Here is a 19,219-nt window from a genome sequence, read left to right as displayed (position 1 = left end):
CTGTGCTGATCAACCATTCGGTCCATCTCCCGTTGGAAGATCGAGGCCCCGTTCGTGACGCCGAATGGGTCCCTTAAGAAGTGGTAGAGCCGCCCGTCTGCCTCGAAGGCCGTGTACTTGCGGTCACTCGGGCGGATGGGGCGCTGGTGGTATGCGGACTTGAGGTCCACGGTGGAAAAGACCTTGTACTGTGCAATCCGATTGACCATGTCGGATATGCGGGGGAGAGGGTACGCATCGAGCTGCGTGTACCTATTGATGGTCTGACTATAGCCTACGACCATCCTCTGCTTCTCCCCGGTCTTCACAACTACCACCTGGGCTCTCCAGGGACTATGCTGGCCTGGATTATGCCCTCCTTCAGCAGCCGCTGGACTTCAGACCGGATAAACGTTCGGTCCTGGGCGCTGTACCGTCTGCTCCTAGTGGCGACGGGTTTGCAATCCGGGGCGAGGTTCGCAAACAAGGAAGGCGGTTCAACCTTGAGGGTCGCGAGACTGCAGATAGTGAGTGGGGGTATTGGGCCGCCGAATTGGAACGTAAGGCTCTGGAGGTTACACTGGAAATCTAAACCCAAGAGAGTGGGAGCGCAGAGTTGGGGACGGGCATACAGCCTATAATTCTTAAACTCCCTCCCTTGCACCGTTAGGTTCACGATGCAGAAACCTTTGATCTCTACTGAATGGGACCCCGCAGCCAGGAAAATCTTTTGGGTACTCGGACGAATAGAGAGAAAATAGCGGCTTACCGTGTCCGGGTGGATAAAACTTTCCATGCTCCCAGAGTCGATTATGCATGGCGTCTCGTATCCGTTGACCAGCACCGTTGTCATTGCCGTTTGGAGCGTCCGGGGCCGCGATTTGTCCAGGGTCATCGAAGCCAGTCTAGGTTGCTGCACCGTGGTGTTTTCTTCCGGCCCCTTGGAGCCGTCTATGCTGGGGTCCTTGGCTATCAGCCAAGATGGCGGCGTCCATGGATTGCACCCGGTCGGTGGTGGACAAAATGGCCGCCCCCATGGATCGCACGTGCCCGGGGGGGTCACAAGATGGCGGCGTCCATCCTTCCTTCGTGGTGTCCGGGGCCCAAAATGGCGGCGCCCGCGGGCCGCACATGGAGCGCTGGGGGGGTTGAGTCTGCTGTCCCCGTTCTCCCCCGGAGATTGCGGCGACCCCCCGGGACTGGTACACCGCTGTGTAATGCCCCTTTTTGCCGCAGCTTTTACAAATAGCTGCACGGGCCGGGCAGCGCTGCCGGGGGTGTTTCGCCTGCCCGCAAAAATAGCAGGGGGCCCACCGGGATGGTCTGGTGCTCTAGCCGCGCAGGCTTGCGGGGGGGTGGGGGGTGCCGGGGAATCGGTCGCAATGGGTGTCCACGGATCCCAAGGGGCTGCCACGCGGTCGAGGCTGTGGGCACGGGCATTTTGTGAGGCCACGTCGAGGGAGGCCGCAAGGGCCCGTGCCTCTGTGAGTCCTAATGATTCTCTTTCCAAAAGTCTTTGGCGAATTTGAGAAGAAGTCATACCTGCCACAAAAGCATCCCTGATTAGGAGCTCCGTGTGCTCGTTTGCGCTCACCGACGGGCAGTTGCAGTTCCTTCCCAGAATCAAGAGCGCGCTGTAGAACTCGTCGAGCGATTCTCCGGGGATTTGCCGTCTCGTCGCGAGTTGGTGGCGTGCGTAGACCTGGTTTATGGGCCGAATGTAGACAGCTTTCAGCATGGCGAGCGCCGTCAGGAAATCCTCCGTGTCTTCGATGAGCATGTAGATCTCCGGGCTCACCCTGGAATGCAGGACCTGCATTTTCTGATCTTCCGTGATCTGGCCGGGGACCGTTCGAAGGTAACCTTCGAAGCATGCTAGCCAGTGTTTAAACACGGCTGCCGAGTCTGCTGCATGGGGGCTGATTCGCAGACACTCCGGGGCGATCCGGAGCTCCATAGTCTTTTAAGCTTGCTTAATAAATTGTAGCGCAACAATTACTCACTCAAGTCGAGAAGAGATTAAATCAATCAAGGCTTTATTAAGCAAGACTTGTTCCCCAGCAGCTCAGTTACAGAATGCGGCTGCTGGGAGAACTCGAGGTCTTATACTCCGCCTTCAGGGGGGAGCCAGCAGGCGGCAGATCCAACCAGGACCCGGGACCTGTCAGCCAATAGCCTCTCGGCTTCACAGGTACCATACTACCCCTAATACATACCACCACACTGTGCTTCCAGGTTGAGCTTCTCTGGTTTTAGGCCTGCGTCCATCCTGATGTAGTTTAGTTTATTAAATTGTGGTACCCTCAATAACGACGCTTGGAGGGTAAATGGTAAAGAAGGCTTTAATAAACAAAGAACTAGACTAGTGCCGAGACGTGTGCTAACTGCTGCACTGCCCACAAGGCGGCCCCTTATATACGGCTCCCAGATGGGCAGAGCCGGAGGCGGAGTTCCCCAGGGTTCCAAGCCCGGTCTTAAAGGGGACATCACCTTACATGATGACAAGGGTACAGTGTTACAGTAACCGTTCATCACAAGATCGTCATGGATCTTGAAGAATACGAGCTCCCCTGATAACGGGGTGGGGGACCCTTTAACAATACTTAGCTTTGTAGAAAAGGAGTCGGCCAGTAAGGCACCGACTAGTGAACTACTGGAGCTGTATATATTATTGTTAAATAAAGTAAGATTTTGTTTCCACCTACTTGGTGTGGACTCTTCATTGCCCTTTCAAAAGGAAGCCCTACCTTTTGTGTGTGAGATTTCCTCTCACTGGATGAGTCACTATTGGTGTACAAGTTCCTCTGTGAAGGATTATTTTGTGTGTGGCGAGGTCTGTGTGTGTGTGTCTGAATCGACTGTGTGTGTAGCACAAAGTGCCCTCCTATTTAAGTCTGTGTGTGTAAAAGAAGCTGCTCTCTTCAGTGTCCCTCTCATGTTAGTTTTCCCTCTATCCGCCGCCCGCCCCCTCTTGTTTTATTCATGTTCTGGCCTTTACAGGAAGAGAGAGAGCAGCCAATCAGTGAAAGGTTAAGGCTGGACGTTGAAGTTTTAGTTTCAGTTTCAATTTCCTGAATTGAGAAGAGAGAGAAAACATATTTTCCAGGTTGTATCAGACAAGGGCGATGGCTCTGGACAGGATCAGAGATGTTATCCTGAAGGAGCTGTGCTCCCATGGGGGATCCCTGGAGTACAGCTCTTTAAGGAGACAGATCTGCCAGTACTTCCCGATCTCCGACAGGGAGCTGGCTCGGCTGCTCTGCGGCAAAGGCGATTGTGTGGCGATTGTGCCGGGCAAGGGCTGGAAGCGGCCGGGCTCGGAGCTCACCGAGGACAGCCTGCTCATAGCCACCAGCTCGCTCAGACTCTGCAAGGACTTCCTGAAGAAGAATTGCAGCCAGGGCTGTGGCCAGCTCCACCTGTGCAAATTCTTCCTCCTGGGAAAGTGCAAATTCTCCAAGGGAAGGTGAGGAGCAAAAAAACTTCCCTCTATGGTGGCATATTATACCATTGAGGATGCACAAGAGACGGCGATTGGAGGAGCACAGCGATCTCAAGAGGGTTGTGTGTGTGTGTGTGGGGGGGGGGGGGACCAAGATCCTGGAGGGGATTTGAAAACTAGAATGGAAATTCTAAGATCATGGGGTTGCTGGACTGAGGCAATTCAGGTCAGCAGGAGCAAGGGCTGCGGGTGAATGGATCTTGGTGTGATTTACGATGCACTGTCTGAGAGATATTGGATCATCCCACCCGCACTATCCTCCACTCTCCATCAACTGGAACCCATTGAAAACTTTTCCACCACATCCGAAACCCCCCAGTCCCACCAATGCCAAAATGGATACCCCCCTCTTAACAAGCTCTGATTTCTCACCTCCCTAAATCTCACATGACCCCCAAACCTTCTTTTATTTATCCCCTTTGTGTCTGGTCATCTGACCCAATGGTGCAAGAGTGCAGAAACTCTGTCAGTTATAAAAACAATGCACAAGTGGACAGGAAATAGGAGCAGGAGTAGACCATTCGGCCCATCAAGCCTGTTCCACCATTCAGCACCATGATGGCTGATTTGGGCTTCAACTCCATTTTTTGCCCACTCCACATATCCCTTGATTCCCTGAAACATCTGTCTATCCCAGCCTTAAATGTATTCAATGATGGGGCATCCACAACCCACTGGGGTAGAGAATTCCAAAGATTCACAACCCTTTTGAGTGAAGACGTTTCTCACAACAAATCACGCGCAAATGTGGCTGAGAGAAGTTGGAGAGATACTGGGAGGGGGTGTTCGGGATGCTAGCAAAGATTGTGGGGGTCAGGGGCCAGGCCGGGTCTGATGGAGGGGAGGAGTGGTCGATGTTGTGGCCTTCGCCTCTGGTTGCCCGACAAAGGATTCTGTTGGAATGGCGGTCGGCAACGCTACTGGGGGTCAGGCTGAGGAACCTGTATGAATTTCTCCGGCTGGAAAAGATCAAGTTCGAATTGAGGGGATCAGTGGAGGACTTTGAGACACGGTGGGGATTGTTCATAGAATTTACAGTGCAGCCAGCCCATCAAGTCTGCACCGGCCCTTGGAAAGAGCACCCTACTTAAGCCCACCCCTCCACTCTATCCCTGTAACCCAGGAAGGCCACCTAACCTTTTGGGCATTAAGGGGAAATTTAGCATGGCCAATCTACCTAACCCGCACATCTTTGGACTGTGGGAGGAAACCGGAGCACCCGGAGGAAACCCACACAGACACGGGGAGAAAGTGCAAACTCCACACAGATAGTGACCCGAGGCCCGAATTGAACCCGGGTCCCTGGAGCTGTGAGGCAGCAGTGCTAACCACTATGCCACCCTTCCTCGTGACCATGTTTACGGAATTGTTCATCCCGGGGTGGAGGCGGGGCGGGGGGGGGGGGGGGGGGGTTGAAAAGGGGAAATACTTGCACAAATTGCGAAATGTGGGGTGTGTAGAATTTTGATTTATGTCTTTCTACTTTTGAATATGTTTGGAATAAAATACATTTATAAAAATAAAGAAGGAAGACAGACAGCAGCATCGATAGCAGCACTCCCTCCGTGCTGCACTGGAATATTACCTCTGTTTCTTTTTCAGAAAAAACTGCAACTTCTCACACTCGACCCATTCTCCCTACAACACCACTGTTCTGGTTGCTAACAAGCTTGACAAGCTGAACGAGGAGGAACTGCGTCAGCTACTGCTCCAGAATGATCCATCCCTGCTGCCTGAGGTAGGAGAGTTGAACCCTGAAACCACATGTCACTCCGGTTCTGTTCATTCTTGGCTGTTGCTTAATACACTCTCGCCTCAACTGAGAGCCGAGGAGAGGTAGGGGGACATGAGTTGTAATGAACATAGTGTGGTGTCTTAGCCCCTTTAAGGGGTGCCCTGAAAAGGTCATGTGACCAGCTGGTCCAATGGGGAGCGGAGTTGGAGACTTGCCTGGACACAATAATAATCTTTCTAATAATCTTTATTGTCACAAGTAGGCTTACATTAACACTGCAATGAAGTTACTGTGAAAAGTCCCTCGTCGCCACATTCTGGCGCCTGTTGGGGTACACTGAGGGAGAATTCAGAAATTACCAAACATGTTCAAGTAGTTGAAGTTTCGGGTCTGGGTGTTATGGCTTTTGTTTCCTCACTCTGTAACGTGCATAGTTGTTCTGTTAATAACTTTGTTAGATCACCAACCCGAGTTTGAGCCTTATCTCGTTACACTACACATAGACTGTCCTTGGGTTGGTCTTAGCTTAGTCCCCATTCCCTTGTCTGTCAATTCTCATCCTCACGTTCAAATTTCTCCCTGTCTTGGCCTCTGCCTATCTCTGTAACTTCCTCTGGCCGCACAACCCTCTAGGATCTTTACCTTTCTTCAGTTCTGGCCTTTTGTGCATTCCCATTCTCCTGGGCACCAAACATGGACGGCAATGCCGTCAGCTGCCAAGGCCCCAAGCTCTGGAATTTCCTCCCTCCCGAAATGGCTCCACCTCTCTTCCTTTCAGACGCATCTTGGAAATGACCTCGTTGGGAAAACTTTCCATCACTTATCCTCATTTCTCCTTGAGTAATTCGGCATCACATTCTGTCCGGTAACATTCCTGTGGAGATCCTTGAGTAATTAATCTACGTTAAAAGTGCTATATAAATATAAGTTGTTGTTGCAATTGATCTGTGCGAACGAGGCCTCCTCCTTCAGGCTTCACCCTCGCCTTTAAGTAGTGCCCGTGCGATTTACCACTGACGAAGGGAAGAGGTGATATCTAATCGGGGAGTGTTAATGTAGAAGTCAGATTTTCCCACAGGCCAGTCCTACTCAAGCTTGTGTTTGCTCAGCTGTGTGCATTGTTTTCAGTTGCTGTGGAGCTACCACTGAGTGCCACTTCTGATTGCTTGTTAACTTCTTTTTGCAAAATGGATCTGGATGAAAATTCCCAAAGTTTGTTGCATAAATCTTTGTGGTGGGATGCTCATCTAGAACATTCCCAGATCTAGTCCCAGTTATGACTCCGTGATAGCGGTCTCGTGCCTGAGTCAGGAGAACACAGGTTTAATTGTCACTCTAGGCTGACACTTCGTTGCAGCACTGAGGGAGTGCTACACTCCCAGAGGTACATAATCTTTGATGTGAGTGGGTTGTCCTGCGCCTGACCATCGTCCAGTGATAAGCCATGGTAATGTTGCCTATACTCTGCTCAAACAGAATCTTATTGCTGCTACATTGATTAAGTGAGGTAATTTTTATGAATTTAAAGTACCCAATTCATTTTTTTCCCAATTAAGGGGCAATTTAGCATGACCAATCCATCTACCCTACAGTTTGGGTTGTGGGGGTGAGACCTACACAGACACGGGGAGAATGTGCAAACTCCACATGGACAGTGACCTGGGGCCGAGACCGATCCCAGGTCCTCGGCGCCTTGAGGCAGCAGTGCTAACCACAGTGCCACAGTGCCGCCCATTAAGTGAGGTAACTGATTGGTTTGTGTTCTTCCTCACTGAAAGCAGGGCCTGAGAATGGTTCATTTGATAGTGCCCTTGGCTTTGAACCACAAGTTTGTGAGTTCAAGTCTCACTCCAGGACTTGAGTGCAAACATCAAAGCTGGTTCGCCAGTGTAGTGATCTATTTCAGATGAGATGTCTGGCTGCCCATTCAGGTGTGTGTACATAGATCCCTCTGAAAGCAGTTTGTTTGTAAGACAGAAAAACGTGCACCTTTCCTGACCTCAGGATATCCTTACTTTGTGGTCGATCAAATATTATGGAGGCTTAGCTGCTGTTATAATGTACGAATTTGTGCACAGCAAGCTCCTACAAACAGCATGTGGCAACAACCAGTCAGTATGTTTTGGCGATGTTGGTTGAGGGGTGAATGTTGGCCAGGACACCGGGGAGAACTCCCCTGCCCATCTGCAAATGGTGCTGTGGGAACAGTCACGTTCGCCCAAGAGCTTTCACGTCTCATCCAAAAGACAGCAGTGCAGCACTCCCTTGGCAGTATCCTGAGCCACTAAACATGCTGAAGGCCCGATGAATCTAGCTATCTTTTCAGTCTTCCAGGGAGGGAGTTGCTGCTGCTTTTCTGTCTTCCAGTTGAATGTTTTTGTGTGCCTTTCAGACTCAACTTGTGAATTTGTGCCACTGCAGATTTGCACGTTTTACAACAAGGGCCCCGGTCACTATGGTAGCTGCACCTACGAGAAGGCCTGCACCAAACTTCACATTTGCCTCCACTTTGCCCAGGGGACCTGCAAGTTTGGATCGAGCTGTAAGCGCTGCCATAATTTCCCTGACAACAACAGCTCTGTGGCCCTGGACAATATGGGCCCAGAGGTGTTCCAGTGCCTGCAGCAAATATACCAGAACATCTACAACATCAAAAACTACAAATCAGGCGATGACAAAGGTATACGGGGAAATTCACCCTTCTCCCTCTGCAGTTCAGACACTACATAAATCATTAAAACTAGTAGACAGGTAGGTAGAATAATGAAGTAATTAAGTGGGATCTTAGCCTTTATTTTAAGGGGTTCAAATATAATAAAAATGGAAATCGCTTATTGTCACAAGAATGCTTCAAATGAAGTTACTGTGAAAAGCCCCTAGTCGCCACATTCCGGCGCCTGGTACGGGAATTGAACTATGCTGCTGGCCTGCCTTGGTCTGCTTTCAAAGCCAGCAATTTAGCCCTGTGCTAAACAGCCCCAGTAAGTGGAAGTGGTTGGGAGGTGGTGGTACAGTAGTAACATCACTAGATTAGTAATCCCGAGGTTCGTTGCGGGATATGGGTTTAAATCCCAGCATAGGATATAAGAGCAGGGAGGTTATGATGGGGCTGTATAAAACACTGGTTAGGCCACAGCTAGTGTACGGTGTGCAGTTCTGGTTGCCATACTATAGGAAGGATGTGATTGCAGTAGGGAGAGGGTGCAGAGGAGATTCACCAGGATATTGCCTGGGCTGGAACATTTCAGCTTTGAAGAGAGGCTGGATAGGCTGGGGTTGTTTTTCCTTAGAGCAGAGAATCTGACAGAGGTGTATAAAATTATGAGGGACATAGATAGGAAGAAACATTCCCCCTGGGTAGAGTGGTCAATTCCAGGGGAACAGAGATTTAAGGTTAGGGGCAGGGGATTTGAGGAAAAACTTTTTGGAATCTGAAACTCTCTGCCTGAAAGGGTGGTAGAGGTGGGAACCCTCACAACATTTAAGAAGCATTTAGATGAGCACTTGAAAAGCCATAGTGGACAAGGCTGCGGACCAAGTTCTGGAAAATGGTGGCCGGACAGACGCACTGGGCCGAGGGGCCTCTTTCTGTGCTGTAAAATGCTATGACTCTTAAGTTATGCTGGAGTTGCATTAAGCTCCGATTGGGCCACATCTGGAGAGGGCACAGGGCAGATTCACCAGAATTATATTGGAGTAACAAATGTTAAAATTATGAAAACGGATTGCTGAGACTAACCTTGCATTCCCGTGAGTATAGAAGATTAAGGGATGACCAAATTGAATCTTTCAAGATGATTAATGGATTCAACAGGGTCGATAGAAAGAGAAATTATTTATTCTGGTGAAAGAGGCAGAACAAGAGGCAAGAACCTCAAAATTAGAACCACGCCGTTCAGGGGTGGTGTCAGGAGGTATCACCCCTGACAACTTTTTTGGTGGACAAGAATATATATATATTTTTTATTTTCATAATTCTTTATTAATTAAATACAAACGCAACAAGTACTACTTTGGGATTGTAGGACAATATAAAATTAATAGAGGCTTGTTTTTTCCGTGATTCCCCCAAAATTCTTGTTAATTTATCTCACCATCATGGTCAGCTTCATTAATCAATTCCTGTAATTCTTCATCAGTTAGATTTCACCCAGCTCTTTAACAACTCTCTTAAGGTTGTTGAATGATATCTTGTCAGCGCCATCATCGTCAAACAACCGAAAGGCTTTCAAAATTCCTTCCTTGAAGTCTTTCTCAGTCATTTTCTGAGTCATCATAGCTAGGAAGTCATTGAAATCGATGCTACCAGATGCTACCTTGACAATGTCTGAAATCATCTTTCTTATTTCTTTATGTTTTGGTTCAAACCCCAATGCACGCATGGCAACCTTGATTTCCTTTACGTCATTAGTTCCAGAACCACCAGTATCGAACAAATCAAAAGCCTCCCGGATTTCTTGCTTTTGTCCCTCTGTTAGATCAGGTCTTGGCCCGGATTTTTTGAGCATGATGATTCAATGCCCCATTTCCTGAAGCCTGATGCCATTGTCCGGAGTAAGCACTGAAACTGTGTCTACAAAACAAATTGCATTTTGTTTGATAAATATTTTTATTAGCTTTTTCAAAATTTTTCTTAGACATAAATTACATTACACATATTTAATTAACATTTTACAATCCTTCCCTCAGCGTGATAACAATTAATTAATTAATTAATTAATTAACTAACTAACCCTCTCCCATTTTAGTTGCTGACTGAAGTTAATTCCTTAAAGTGAGATAAGTGGACACCATCTTTTATGAAACTCATCATTCCCTCTTAAACTAAATTTAACCATCTCTAGGCTTAGAAACTCCATTAAATCCCCCAGCCATATTGAGTCACAGGGTGGAGAAACTGACCTCCACCCCAATAGGATCTGCCTCTTTGCCACCAGTGAGGCAAATACCCTGCTTTGCCACTGTCAGGAGCGCTGGCAAGTCCGACACTCAAATATGGCTCCCAGGGGACTGGGTTCTAGGTCCAACTATAACACTGACGACATGGTGCCAAAGAAGGTGTTCCAGAATTTCTTAAGTTTCATGTACATCCAAAACATGTGCACATGATTGGTTGGTCCCCTTGTGCACCTTTCACAAATGTCCTCAACCCCTTCAAACATGAGGCTCTTTCTCGACCTTGTCAAATGTGTTCTGTGAACTACCTTCAATTGTATTAGTGCTAACTCTTGCATTTATCCTCCGTAAAATTTCCTACCAAAGCGCTTCTTCCAACATCTCCCCTAATTCCACCTCCCATTTGGCCTTAACCCTATCCAAAGATTCTGACCTTGCTTCCATAATTTTTCTATCAATAGCAGAGGTAACTCTCCCTTCTATTCCCAAAACTATCAACACTTCCTCCATTAAAGAAGAAGGGGGTAACATTGGGAACATAGGGAAGATCTCCTTTACAAAAGCCCGTATCCACGTATATCTAAAGGCCTCCCTCCTTGGGAGTCTATATACAAACTGCAATATTGAGATCTTCTAGCAACTGCTTTATTTTTCCAACTAAAACAAACTCTCCCAGCATCCTGACTGATTTTCCCCAGGACAAACACACACTCCACTCCTTGGACAAGGACATTAACGGATATGGAAGGTAGCTAGAGTTAATGTACAGGTCAGCCATGATGGAATGGGATGGTGGCGCAGGTCTTGGGGGCCTACATTTCTAGCACCACAAAATGGGGATCTGTTTAGGCCACAGAAAACAATTTGACGATCAGATCATTTAAATTATAATGAACACCTTGGGAAGAGTGTCAAGGCCGGATGGAGGATGTAGAGTAGACTTCTTAGGATGATACAAGGGAGGAGAGGGACTTGAGATAATGTGGAGAGACTGGAGAAGCTGGGATTGCTCGCCTTACAGCAGAGAAGGTTAAGGGGGAGATTTAATGGAGCATTTCATGGAGCCAATAAGGAAAAACTGTTTCCATTGGCAGGAGGGTTGGTAACCAAAGGATACAGGTTCAAGATCATCGGAAAAAGAGCCAGTGGGAGGGTGAAGAGAATTTCTTTTACACATGATCAGAGCATGCTGAAAGAGTAGTGGAAGCAGATTCAATAAGAATTTTCGAAAGGGAATTACCATAAATCGTGACATATAAGTCTACCCAGCGTATAAATTAAAAAAAATATATATATTTTATTAAAGTTTTCAAACACAATTTTTTCCCTTACAAATCAAAAAAAAAGGTAACATGTTAACTGCAATATAACATTGTTTAACTAACATGGTAAACTAACCAAATAACACAAAGTAATACTCCCCCCGCCCCCTCTCCCCCTCCAAAAACCCAAACAATTTGCCCCCCCCCCCCCCCCCCGGGTTGCTGCTGCTGGCCATCTATCTTCCCCCTAACGTTCCGCTAGGTGGTCGAGGAACGGTTGCCACCGTCTGGTGAACCCTTGAGCCGATCCTCTCAGCGCAAACTTTATCTGCTCCAGTTTTATGAACCCCGCCATATCGTTTATCCAGGTCTCCAGTCCGGGGGGTTTTGCTTCCTTCCACATGAGTAAAATCCTACGCCGGGCTACTAGGGACGCAAAGGCCACAACATCAGCCTCTTTCGCCTCCTGCACTCCCGGCTCATCCGCTACTCCAAATATAGCTAACCCCCAGCCTAGCTTGACCCGGACCTTCACCACCTTCGAGATCACTCCCGTCACTCCCCTCTAATACCCCTCCAGTGCCGGACACAACCAAAACATATGTGTGTGGTTCGCCGGGCTTCCCCCGCACCTCCCACACTTGTCCTCCACTCCGAAGAACCTGCTCAACCTTGCTCCCGTTATGTGTGCTCTATGCAGCACCTTAAATTGGATCAGGCTAAGCCTGGCACACGAGGAAGAGGAATTTACCCTGCTTAGGGCATCAGCCCACAAACCCTCCTCAATCTCCTCCCCGAGCTCTTCTTCCCATTTTCCCTTCAGTTCGCCCACCAGCTCCTCCCCCTCTTTTCTCATCTCCCGGTATATCTCTGACACTTTGCCCTCCCTGACCCACACCCCCGAAAGCACCCTGTCCTGGATCCCTTGTGTCGGGAGCAGCGGAAATTCCCTCACCAGTTGTTTCGTGAACGCTCTCGCCTGCATATATCTAAAGAAATTTCCCCGGGGCAGCTCATACTTTTCCTCAAGCGCTCCCAAGCTAGCAAATGTCCCGTCTATAAATAAATCTCCCACTCTCCTGATTCCTACCCGGTGCCAGCTCTGGAATCCTCCGTCCAGCCTCCCTGGGGCAAACCTATGGTTGTTCCTGATTGGGGACCACACCGAGGCTCCCAGCACACCCCTCTGTCGCCTCCATTGCCCCCAGATACTTAATGTTGCCGCCACCACTGGGTTTGTGGTAAATTTTTTTGGGGAGAGCGGTAGTGGCGCCGTCACCAGCGCTTTTAAACTCGTCCCTTTGCAGGACTTCATCTCCAACCTCTTCCACGCCGCTCCCTCTCCCTCTATCATCCATTTACGAATCATTGCCATGTTGGCGGCCCAGTAGTAGTCGCCCAAATTCGGCAACGCCAGTCCCCCTCTGTCTCTGCTACGTTGTAGGAACCCCCTCCTTACCCTCGGGGCCTTCCCTGCCCACACGAAGCTCGTGATGCTCCTATCTATTTTTTCAAAGAAGGCCTTAGTGATCAGTATAGGGAGACATTGGAACACAAATAGGAACCTCGGGAGGACCATCATCTTAATTGCCTGCACTCTGCCCGCCAGTGACAGCGGCTGCATGTCCCACCTTTTAAAATCCTCTTCCATTTGTTCCACCAGCCGTGTCAGATTGAGTCTGTGTAAGGTTCCCCAGCTCCTGGCTATCTGAATCCCCAGATATCAGAAGTTTCTTTCCACTCTCCTTAGCGGTAGGCCATCTATCCCTCTACTCTGGTCCCCAGGGTGTATCACAAAAAGCTCACTCTTTCCCATGTTAAGCCTATATCCCGAGAAATCTCTAAACTCCCTCAATATCTGCATGACCTCTGTCATCCCCCCCACTGGGTCCACCACATACAGCAGTAGATCATCCGCGTAGAGTGACACTCGGTGTTCCTCTCCCCCTCTAATCACCCCTCTCCATTTTCTGGAGTCTCTCAGCGCTATGGCCAGTGGTTCAATTGCCAGCGCGAACAGTAATGGGGACAACGGGCATCCCTGTCTTGTTCCCCTGTTTAGTCGAAAATGCTCCGACCTTTGCCGACCTGTGACCACACTTGCCGTTGGGGCCCCATAGAGGAGTTTAACCCAGCTGACAAACCCGTCCCCGAACCCGAACCTCCTCAGCACCTCCCATAGATACTCCCACTCCACCCTATCAAATGCCTTCTCTGCATCCATTGCCGCCACTATCTCTGCCTCCCCCTCTGCTGGGGGCATCATTATCACCCCTAATAGCCGTCGCACGTTGACATTTAGTTGTCTCCCCTTTACGAACCCTGTCTGGTCTTCGTGCACCACCCCCGGGACACAATCCTCTATCCTCGTTGCCAGCACCTTTGCTAGCAACTTGGCATCCACATTTAGCAGTGAGATAGGCCTATAGGACCCGCACTGCAGCGGATCTTTATCCCGCTTCAAGATTAGCGATATCGTCGCCTCTGACATTGTCGGGGGTAGGGTCCCCCCTTCTCTGGCCTCGTTAAAGGTCCTTACCAGCAGCGGGGCCAACAAGTCCACATGTTTTCTATAGAATTCCACCGGGAACCCATCTGGTCCCGGGGCCTTCGCTGCCTGCATGTTCCCCAGCCCCTTGGTAACCTCGTCCACCCCAATCGGCGCCCCCAAGCCTTCCACCTCCTGCTCCTCCACCCTCGGGAACCTTAATTGGTCCAAAAACTGCCGCATCCCCTCTTTTCCCTCCGGGGGTTGGGACCTATATAGTCTCTCATAGAAGGTCTTAAACACCTCGTTTATCTCCGCACCGTGGCTCCCATTTCATCCCTAATTCCCCCTATCTCCCTCGCCGCTGTCCTCTTTTGCAGCTGATGGGCCAACAGGCGACTCGCCTTTTCCCCATATTCATATCTCATCCCCTGTGCCTTCCTCCACTGTGCCTCCGCCCTCCTTGTGGTCAACAGGTCGAACTCCGTCTGGAGTCGTCGCCTCTCCCTGTATAGTCCTTCATCCGGGGCCTCCGCATATTTTTTATCTACCCTCAAGATCTCCCCCAGTAGTCTTTCCCTTTCCTTGGCCTCTATTTTCCCCTTGTGGGCCCAGATGGAGATCAGCTCTCCTCTGACCACCGCCTTTAGTGCTTCCCATACTACTCCCACTCGGACCTCCCCGTCGTCATTGGCCTCCAGGTACCTTTCGATACATCCCCGCACCCTTCCGCAGACTCCCTCATCCGCCAGTAATCCCACATCCAGTCGCCAGAGTGAATGCTGCTCCCTCTCCTCTCCTAGTTCCAGGTCCACCCAGTGTGGGGCATGATCTGAAACAGCTATGGCTGAGTACTCAGTTCCTTCCACCCTCGAGGTCAGTGACCTTCCCAAAACAAAGAAATCTATCCGGGAGTACACCTTGTGAACATGGGAGAAGAAGGAGAACTCTTTGGCCATCGGCCTAACAAATCGCCACGGATCCACTCCCCCCATTTGGTCCATAAACCCCCTAAGCACCTTGGCCGCTGCCGGCCTTCTTCCGGTCCTAGATCTAGATCTATCTAACCCTGGGTCCAACACGGTGTTGAAGTCCCCCCCCATTATCAGGTTTCCTACCTCCAGGTCCGGGATACGTCCCAGCATCCGCTTCATAAATCCGCATCATCCCAATTCGGGGCATATACGTTAACCAACACGACCTCCATTCCCTGCAGTCTGCCACTCACCATCACATATCTGCCTCCGCTGTCTGCTACAATGTTCCTAGCCTCGAATGACACCCGTTTCCCCACCAGTATGGCCACCCCTCTGTTCTTTGCATCCAGCCCTGAGTGGAACACCTGTCCCACCCATCCTTTCCTTCACCTAACTTGGTCCGCCACCTTCAGGTGCATCTCCTGAAGAATGGCCACGTCTGCCCTCAGTCCTTTCAAGTGCTCGAACACTCGGGCCCTCTTAATCGGCCCATTTAGGCCTCTCACGTTCCACGTGATCAGCCAAACTGGGGGGCTGCCTGCCCCCCTCCCCTGTCGACTAGCCATCACCCTCTCTGGGCCAGTCCCACGTCCCGGTTCCGCGCACCCACCCGTTCCCCAGGCGGCGCATTCCCGCCCCGACCACCTTTTATTTTACCAGTTCCTCTTCGATCTCTGCAGCAGCAACCCAGTTATCCCCCCCCCCCCCCCCCCGCCAGATCCCCATCTAGCATGATTACTCCCCCCGTATTGCTTCCGAAAGTCAGCTGACTTCAACTGACCCCGGCTTCTCCCGCTTTCTCCTTGACCCCCCCGTGTGGGGAACTCCCATCTACCTTGTGCCTATCTTCCCGCCATCATCTTTCTGGCGCGGGAACAAGAACAATAAGCCCCGTGTTCTCTAGAGCCGTCCCGCCCCTCGTGGCGCAGCTCCCTCTGCCGCCCCACTCCCATTCCCCATCCCCCGTCTATGTCTTCTTCCCCTCCACCGGCGCCCACATTTCTCAGTATCCCCCCCTCCCCAATTTACATCTCTATATACATCAGCATTGTCGTTTCCCCTCCAACATCAGTCCCTCAGTTCTGATCCAGTTTCTCGTTTTTAATGAAGGTCCATGCTTCTTCCGCCATTTCGAAGTAGTGATGCCTCTCCTGGTGCGTGACCCACAGTCGCGCTGGCTGCAACATACCGAACTTCACCTTCTTGTGTAGCACCTCCTTGGCTCGATTAAAACTCGCCCTCCTTCTCGCCACCTCCGCACTCCAATCCTGGTACACCCGTACCACCGCATTTTCCCATCTACTACTTCGTACCTTTTTGGCCCATCTCAGAACCACCTCTCTGTCATTGAAGCGATGAAATCGCACAATCGTCGCCCTAGGTGGTTCTCCCGCCTTTGGTCTCCTCGCAGGGACCCGATGGGCCCCTTCCACTTCCAAGGGGCCCGAGGGGGCCTCAGCTCCCATTAGCGAGCGTAGCATCGTGCTCACGTAAGCCCCGCCGTCTGCTCCTTCCACTCCCTCGGGGAGACCCAGGGAAAGGTTCTTTCTCCGTGATCTGTTTTCTAGGACTTCAATCCTTTCAATGCACTTTTTGTGGAGCGCCTCGTGCGTCTGCGTTTTGACCGCCAGGCCCAGGATCTCGTCCTCGTTGTCCGTCACCTTCTGCTCCACCACACGGAGCTCCATCTCCTGGGTCTTTTGTGTCTCCTTAAGCCCCTCAATTGCTTGTAGCATCGGGGCCAGCACCTCCTTCTTAAGCAGCTCCACACACTGTCTCAAAAATTCGTCTTGGTCCGGCCCCCATGTCGCCTGGGCTCCCTCCGCCGCCATCTTGCTCCTTTTTCCTTCTGCCCCTGTCCTCGAGGATTCTTCGCGATCTGGCCGCCGCCGCCGATATTTTTCTTTTTCGTTGGGGGGGGACTCCCTGTTGTCTCACCCCACACCGGGTTTCGTCCCGAAAAAATTCCCCGTTGGGGCTCTTAAAAGAGCCCGAAGGTCCGTTCAAGCTGGAGCCGCCGAAACGTGCGGCTTAGCTGGTCATCGCCGCAACCGGAAGTCCCGCGTATAAATTTTTAAGGCACAGTAAATCATGTTTTTTGCATGTACTCAGCGTGTATGTCATTCCTGCTATTCAGCCTGTTTTACTCGTATTAGTGAACTTAAATGAACTTAGAACAGGGCAGAAGGGATCAAGCCGGCGTCACGGGTTGTGTTGTGAAGATATGTGGGAGTTTAAGACATGCCCACTCTTTGCGTCGGGTGCCAATGGCATTTCAAAATGGCGACCACCCACACTGTACACTTTATGCTGGGCATATAAGTCACCTCGATATTTGGAGGGACGTTTTGAGGCTTCCAAGGTCGACTTACATGCTGGCATCTATAGTAGATTAACATTTGAAAAGGAAGTATTTGACAGACTATGAAGAAAGAATTGTGGGTATGTGTTTGGGACTGATTGGATAATTCTTTCAAAGAGCTGGAAGATGCACGATTTGCCGAATGGACTCCTATGCAGTAAGTTAGTAAACAATGGTCTTCCCGATCTGTTTTGAATTTTGTGAATGGGCTAATTCGGGATTTCTTGCAGTGACCAGAAGATGAGCGGGGAAGTTCCCCTCAGTAAATGACACAAGAATTTGACTTTGTCCTTTCATCTGCCACCCACAGAGAAGACAACTCGATCCCGTCAATCTTCCAGTAGCTCTAGTGGTGACATGGACAACGATGAGATCTGCCTCTACTTCGTCAGGAAGAACTGTAGCTTTAAAGGTAAAGAAAATCCCCCTTTCAAAGGGGGGGAGAATATAAACCTCACTGCATAAAATACAGTTGTGGATAAAGCTGCAATAACGCAGTCTTGAAGGAAGAGGCTGCAATGCCGAAACAAAGGGTTGTTGATGCCCTTGCCTGTGAGGGCATGCTGTTTCTTTCTTCCAAGATGGCAGACTTCGTCCCTGCCTGTGCCACTTTTACACCTCCACCAGAGGCTCAAACAGTCCTTTATATCCAGGCCATTGGTGAAATTCCAACTTCTCAATAACCTTCCATCTCCTCTCTCTCTCTTTCTCTGATGCAGAAACAATTTTCTAATGTTTGAGTTTCCCAGGCTCTCAAGGTCTGTCTGACCAGCTGTCTTCTTGAACTTTGTCCCTTATCTCAGTGAAAGTGCATTGTCTCAGATAGCATTCAGAGCGTTACATCAACAATTCCGCGCTCTGTGCCTTGTTATAGATACTTTGAATCAGTGTCTGCTTTTCTGACCAACCCAGCATTTCTTTCTCGTTTCAGGAAATGCTACCTGAGACAATTAAAACGTCCATAATTGATTGGGTGTCATGTTAAGAAGGCTGCTGTTAATGTATCAATCATTTGCCCAAGCCCAGCTGAAGCTCCTTTATGCCCAGAAGGCCCACCCTCTTCGAGGGAAGGGGCTGGCTGCAGAGTTGGTAGGGCTGGAAGAGGAATGAAATTGGCGAGATTTTCAAAAGCAGAAAATGTAAACTAATCTCTTGGTTTCTTGTTGACTCCCCCGCCAGATCTGTGTAACCGGGTTCACTGCAGACTCCCTTATCAATGGCAGGTTTATGACGAAGCGTGGAAAGATCTCCCGAACATGGAGCAGATTGAAAAGGATTACTGCGATCCCAATAAGACCAGGTGCACTCTGATGTTTCAACCAGGGTGGCTTAACAATAGCAGCGCACTATAAATCTTTGAGCATAGCCAGTTGCACTCTAGATGCACATGTATTTGTCACATCAGTTCAATAGCAACACCCTGGATTCTTTCATTTTACATTACTACCTGACTGTGCCTGGGTAATAAGTGACTGTACCACAAAGAAACACATTGATTTTAAGTGTTCTGAGATGGCCTGAGGCTGGGGACAGGCACTGTACAAATGCATATCATTTCTTAATCACAGAATTGTTACGGTGCAGAAGGAGGCCATTTGGCCCATCGTGTCTGCACTGACTCCCCAAACCAGCATCATGACTTAGTGCCATTCCGCTGTCTTTTCCCCGTACTCCTGCACATTGTTTCCATTCAAATAATCATCTAACGCCCTCTTGAATGCCTCGATTGAACCTGCCTCCACCACACTTCCAGGTAGTGCTTTCCAGACCCAAACCACTGGCTGTGTAAAAAAGATTTTTCTCACATCACATTTACTTGTTTTGCAAATCCCCTTAAGTCCGTACCCTCTAGAACGGGAACAGTTTCTCCCCATCTACTCTCTCCAGCCCCCTCATGATTTTGAACATGTCTATCAAATCTCCTCTTAGTCTTCTTCTGTCCAAGGAGAACAGTCCCAACCTCTCCAATCTATCCTCATAACTGAAGTTCCTCATCTCTGGAACCACTTTTGTGAAAG

General features: G+C 49.7%; 1 protein-coding gene and 1 pseudogene across 1 annotated transcript in view; one reads left to right on the top strand and one right to left on the bottom strand.

The window, feature by feature from the left end:
• The first annotated feature begins 3,040 nt into the window (after positions 1–3,040).
• Positions 3,041–19,219, top strand: part of LOC140394463 (protein mono-ADP-ribosyltransferase PARP12-like) — a 91,137-nt gene continuing 74,958 nt past the window's right edge. The window contains exons 1-5 of the mRNA XM_072481759.1: positions 3,041–3,445; positions 5,084–5,219; positions 7,638–7,896; positions 17,512–17,613; positions 18,381–18,501. Coding sequence (XP_072337860.1) covers positions 3,105–3,445; positions 5,084–5,219; positions 7,638–7,896; positions 17,512–17,613; positions 18,381–18,501 — 959 coding nt within the window. The 5' untranslated portion in view covers positions 3,041–3,104. The remainder of the gene's footprint in view (positions 3,446–5,083; positions 5,220–7,637; positions 7,897–17,511; positions 17,614–18,380; positions 18,502–19,219) is intronic.
• Positions 9,254–9,762, bottom strand: LOC140394472 (uncharacterized; annotated as a pseudogene).

Source organism: Scyliorhinus torazame, chromosome 2, assembly GCF_047496885.1.
Source record: "Scyliorhinus torazame isolate Kashiwa2021f chromosome 2, sScyTor2.1, whole genome shotgun sequence".
NCBI classification, from domain to species: domain Eukaryota; kingdom Metazoa; phylum Chordata; class Chondrichthyes; order Carcharhiniformes; family Scyliorhinidae; genus Scyliorhinus; species Scyliorhinus torazame.
The sequence above is the reverse complement of the archived record's forward strand: the minus strand, read 5'-3'. Positions and strand labels throughout refer to the sequence as shown.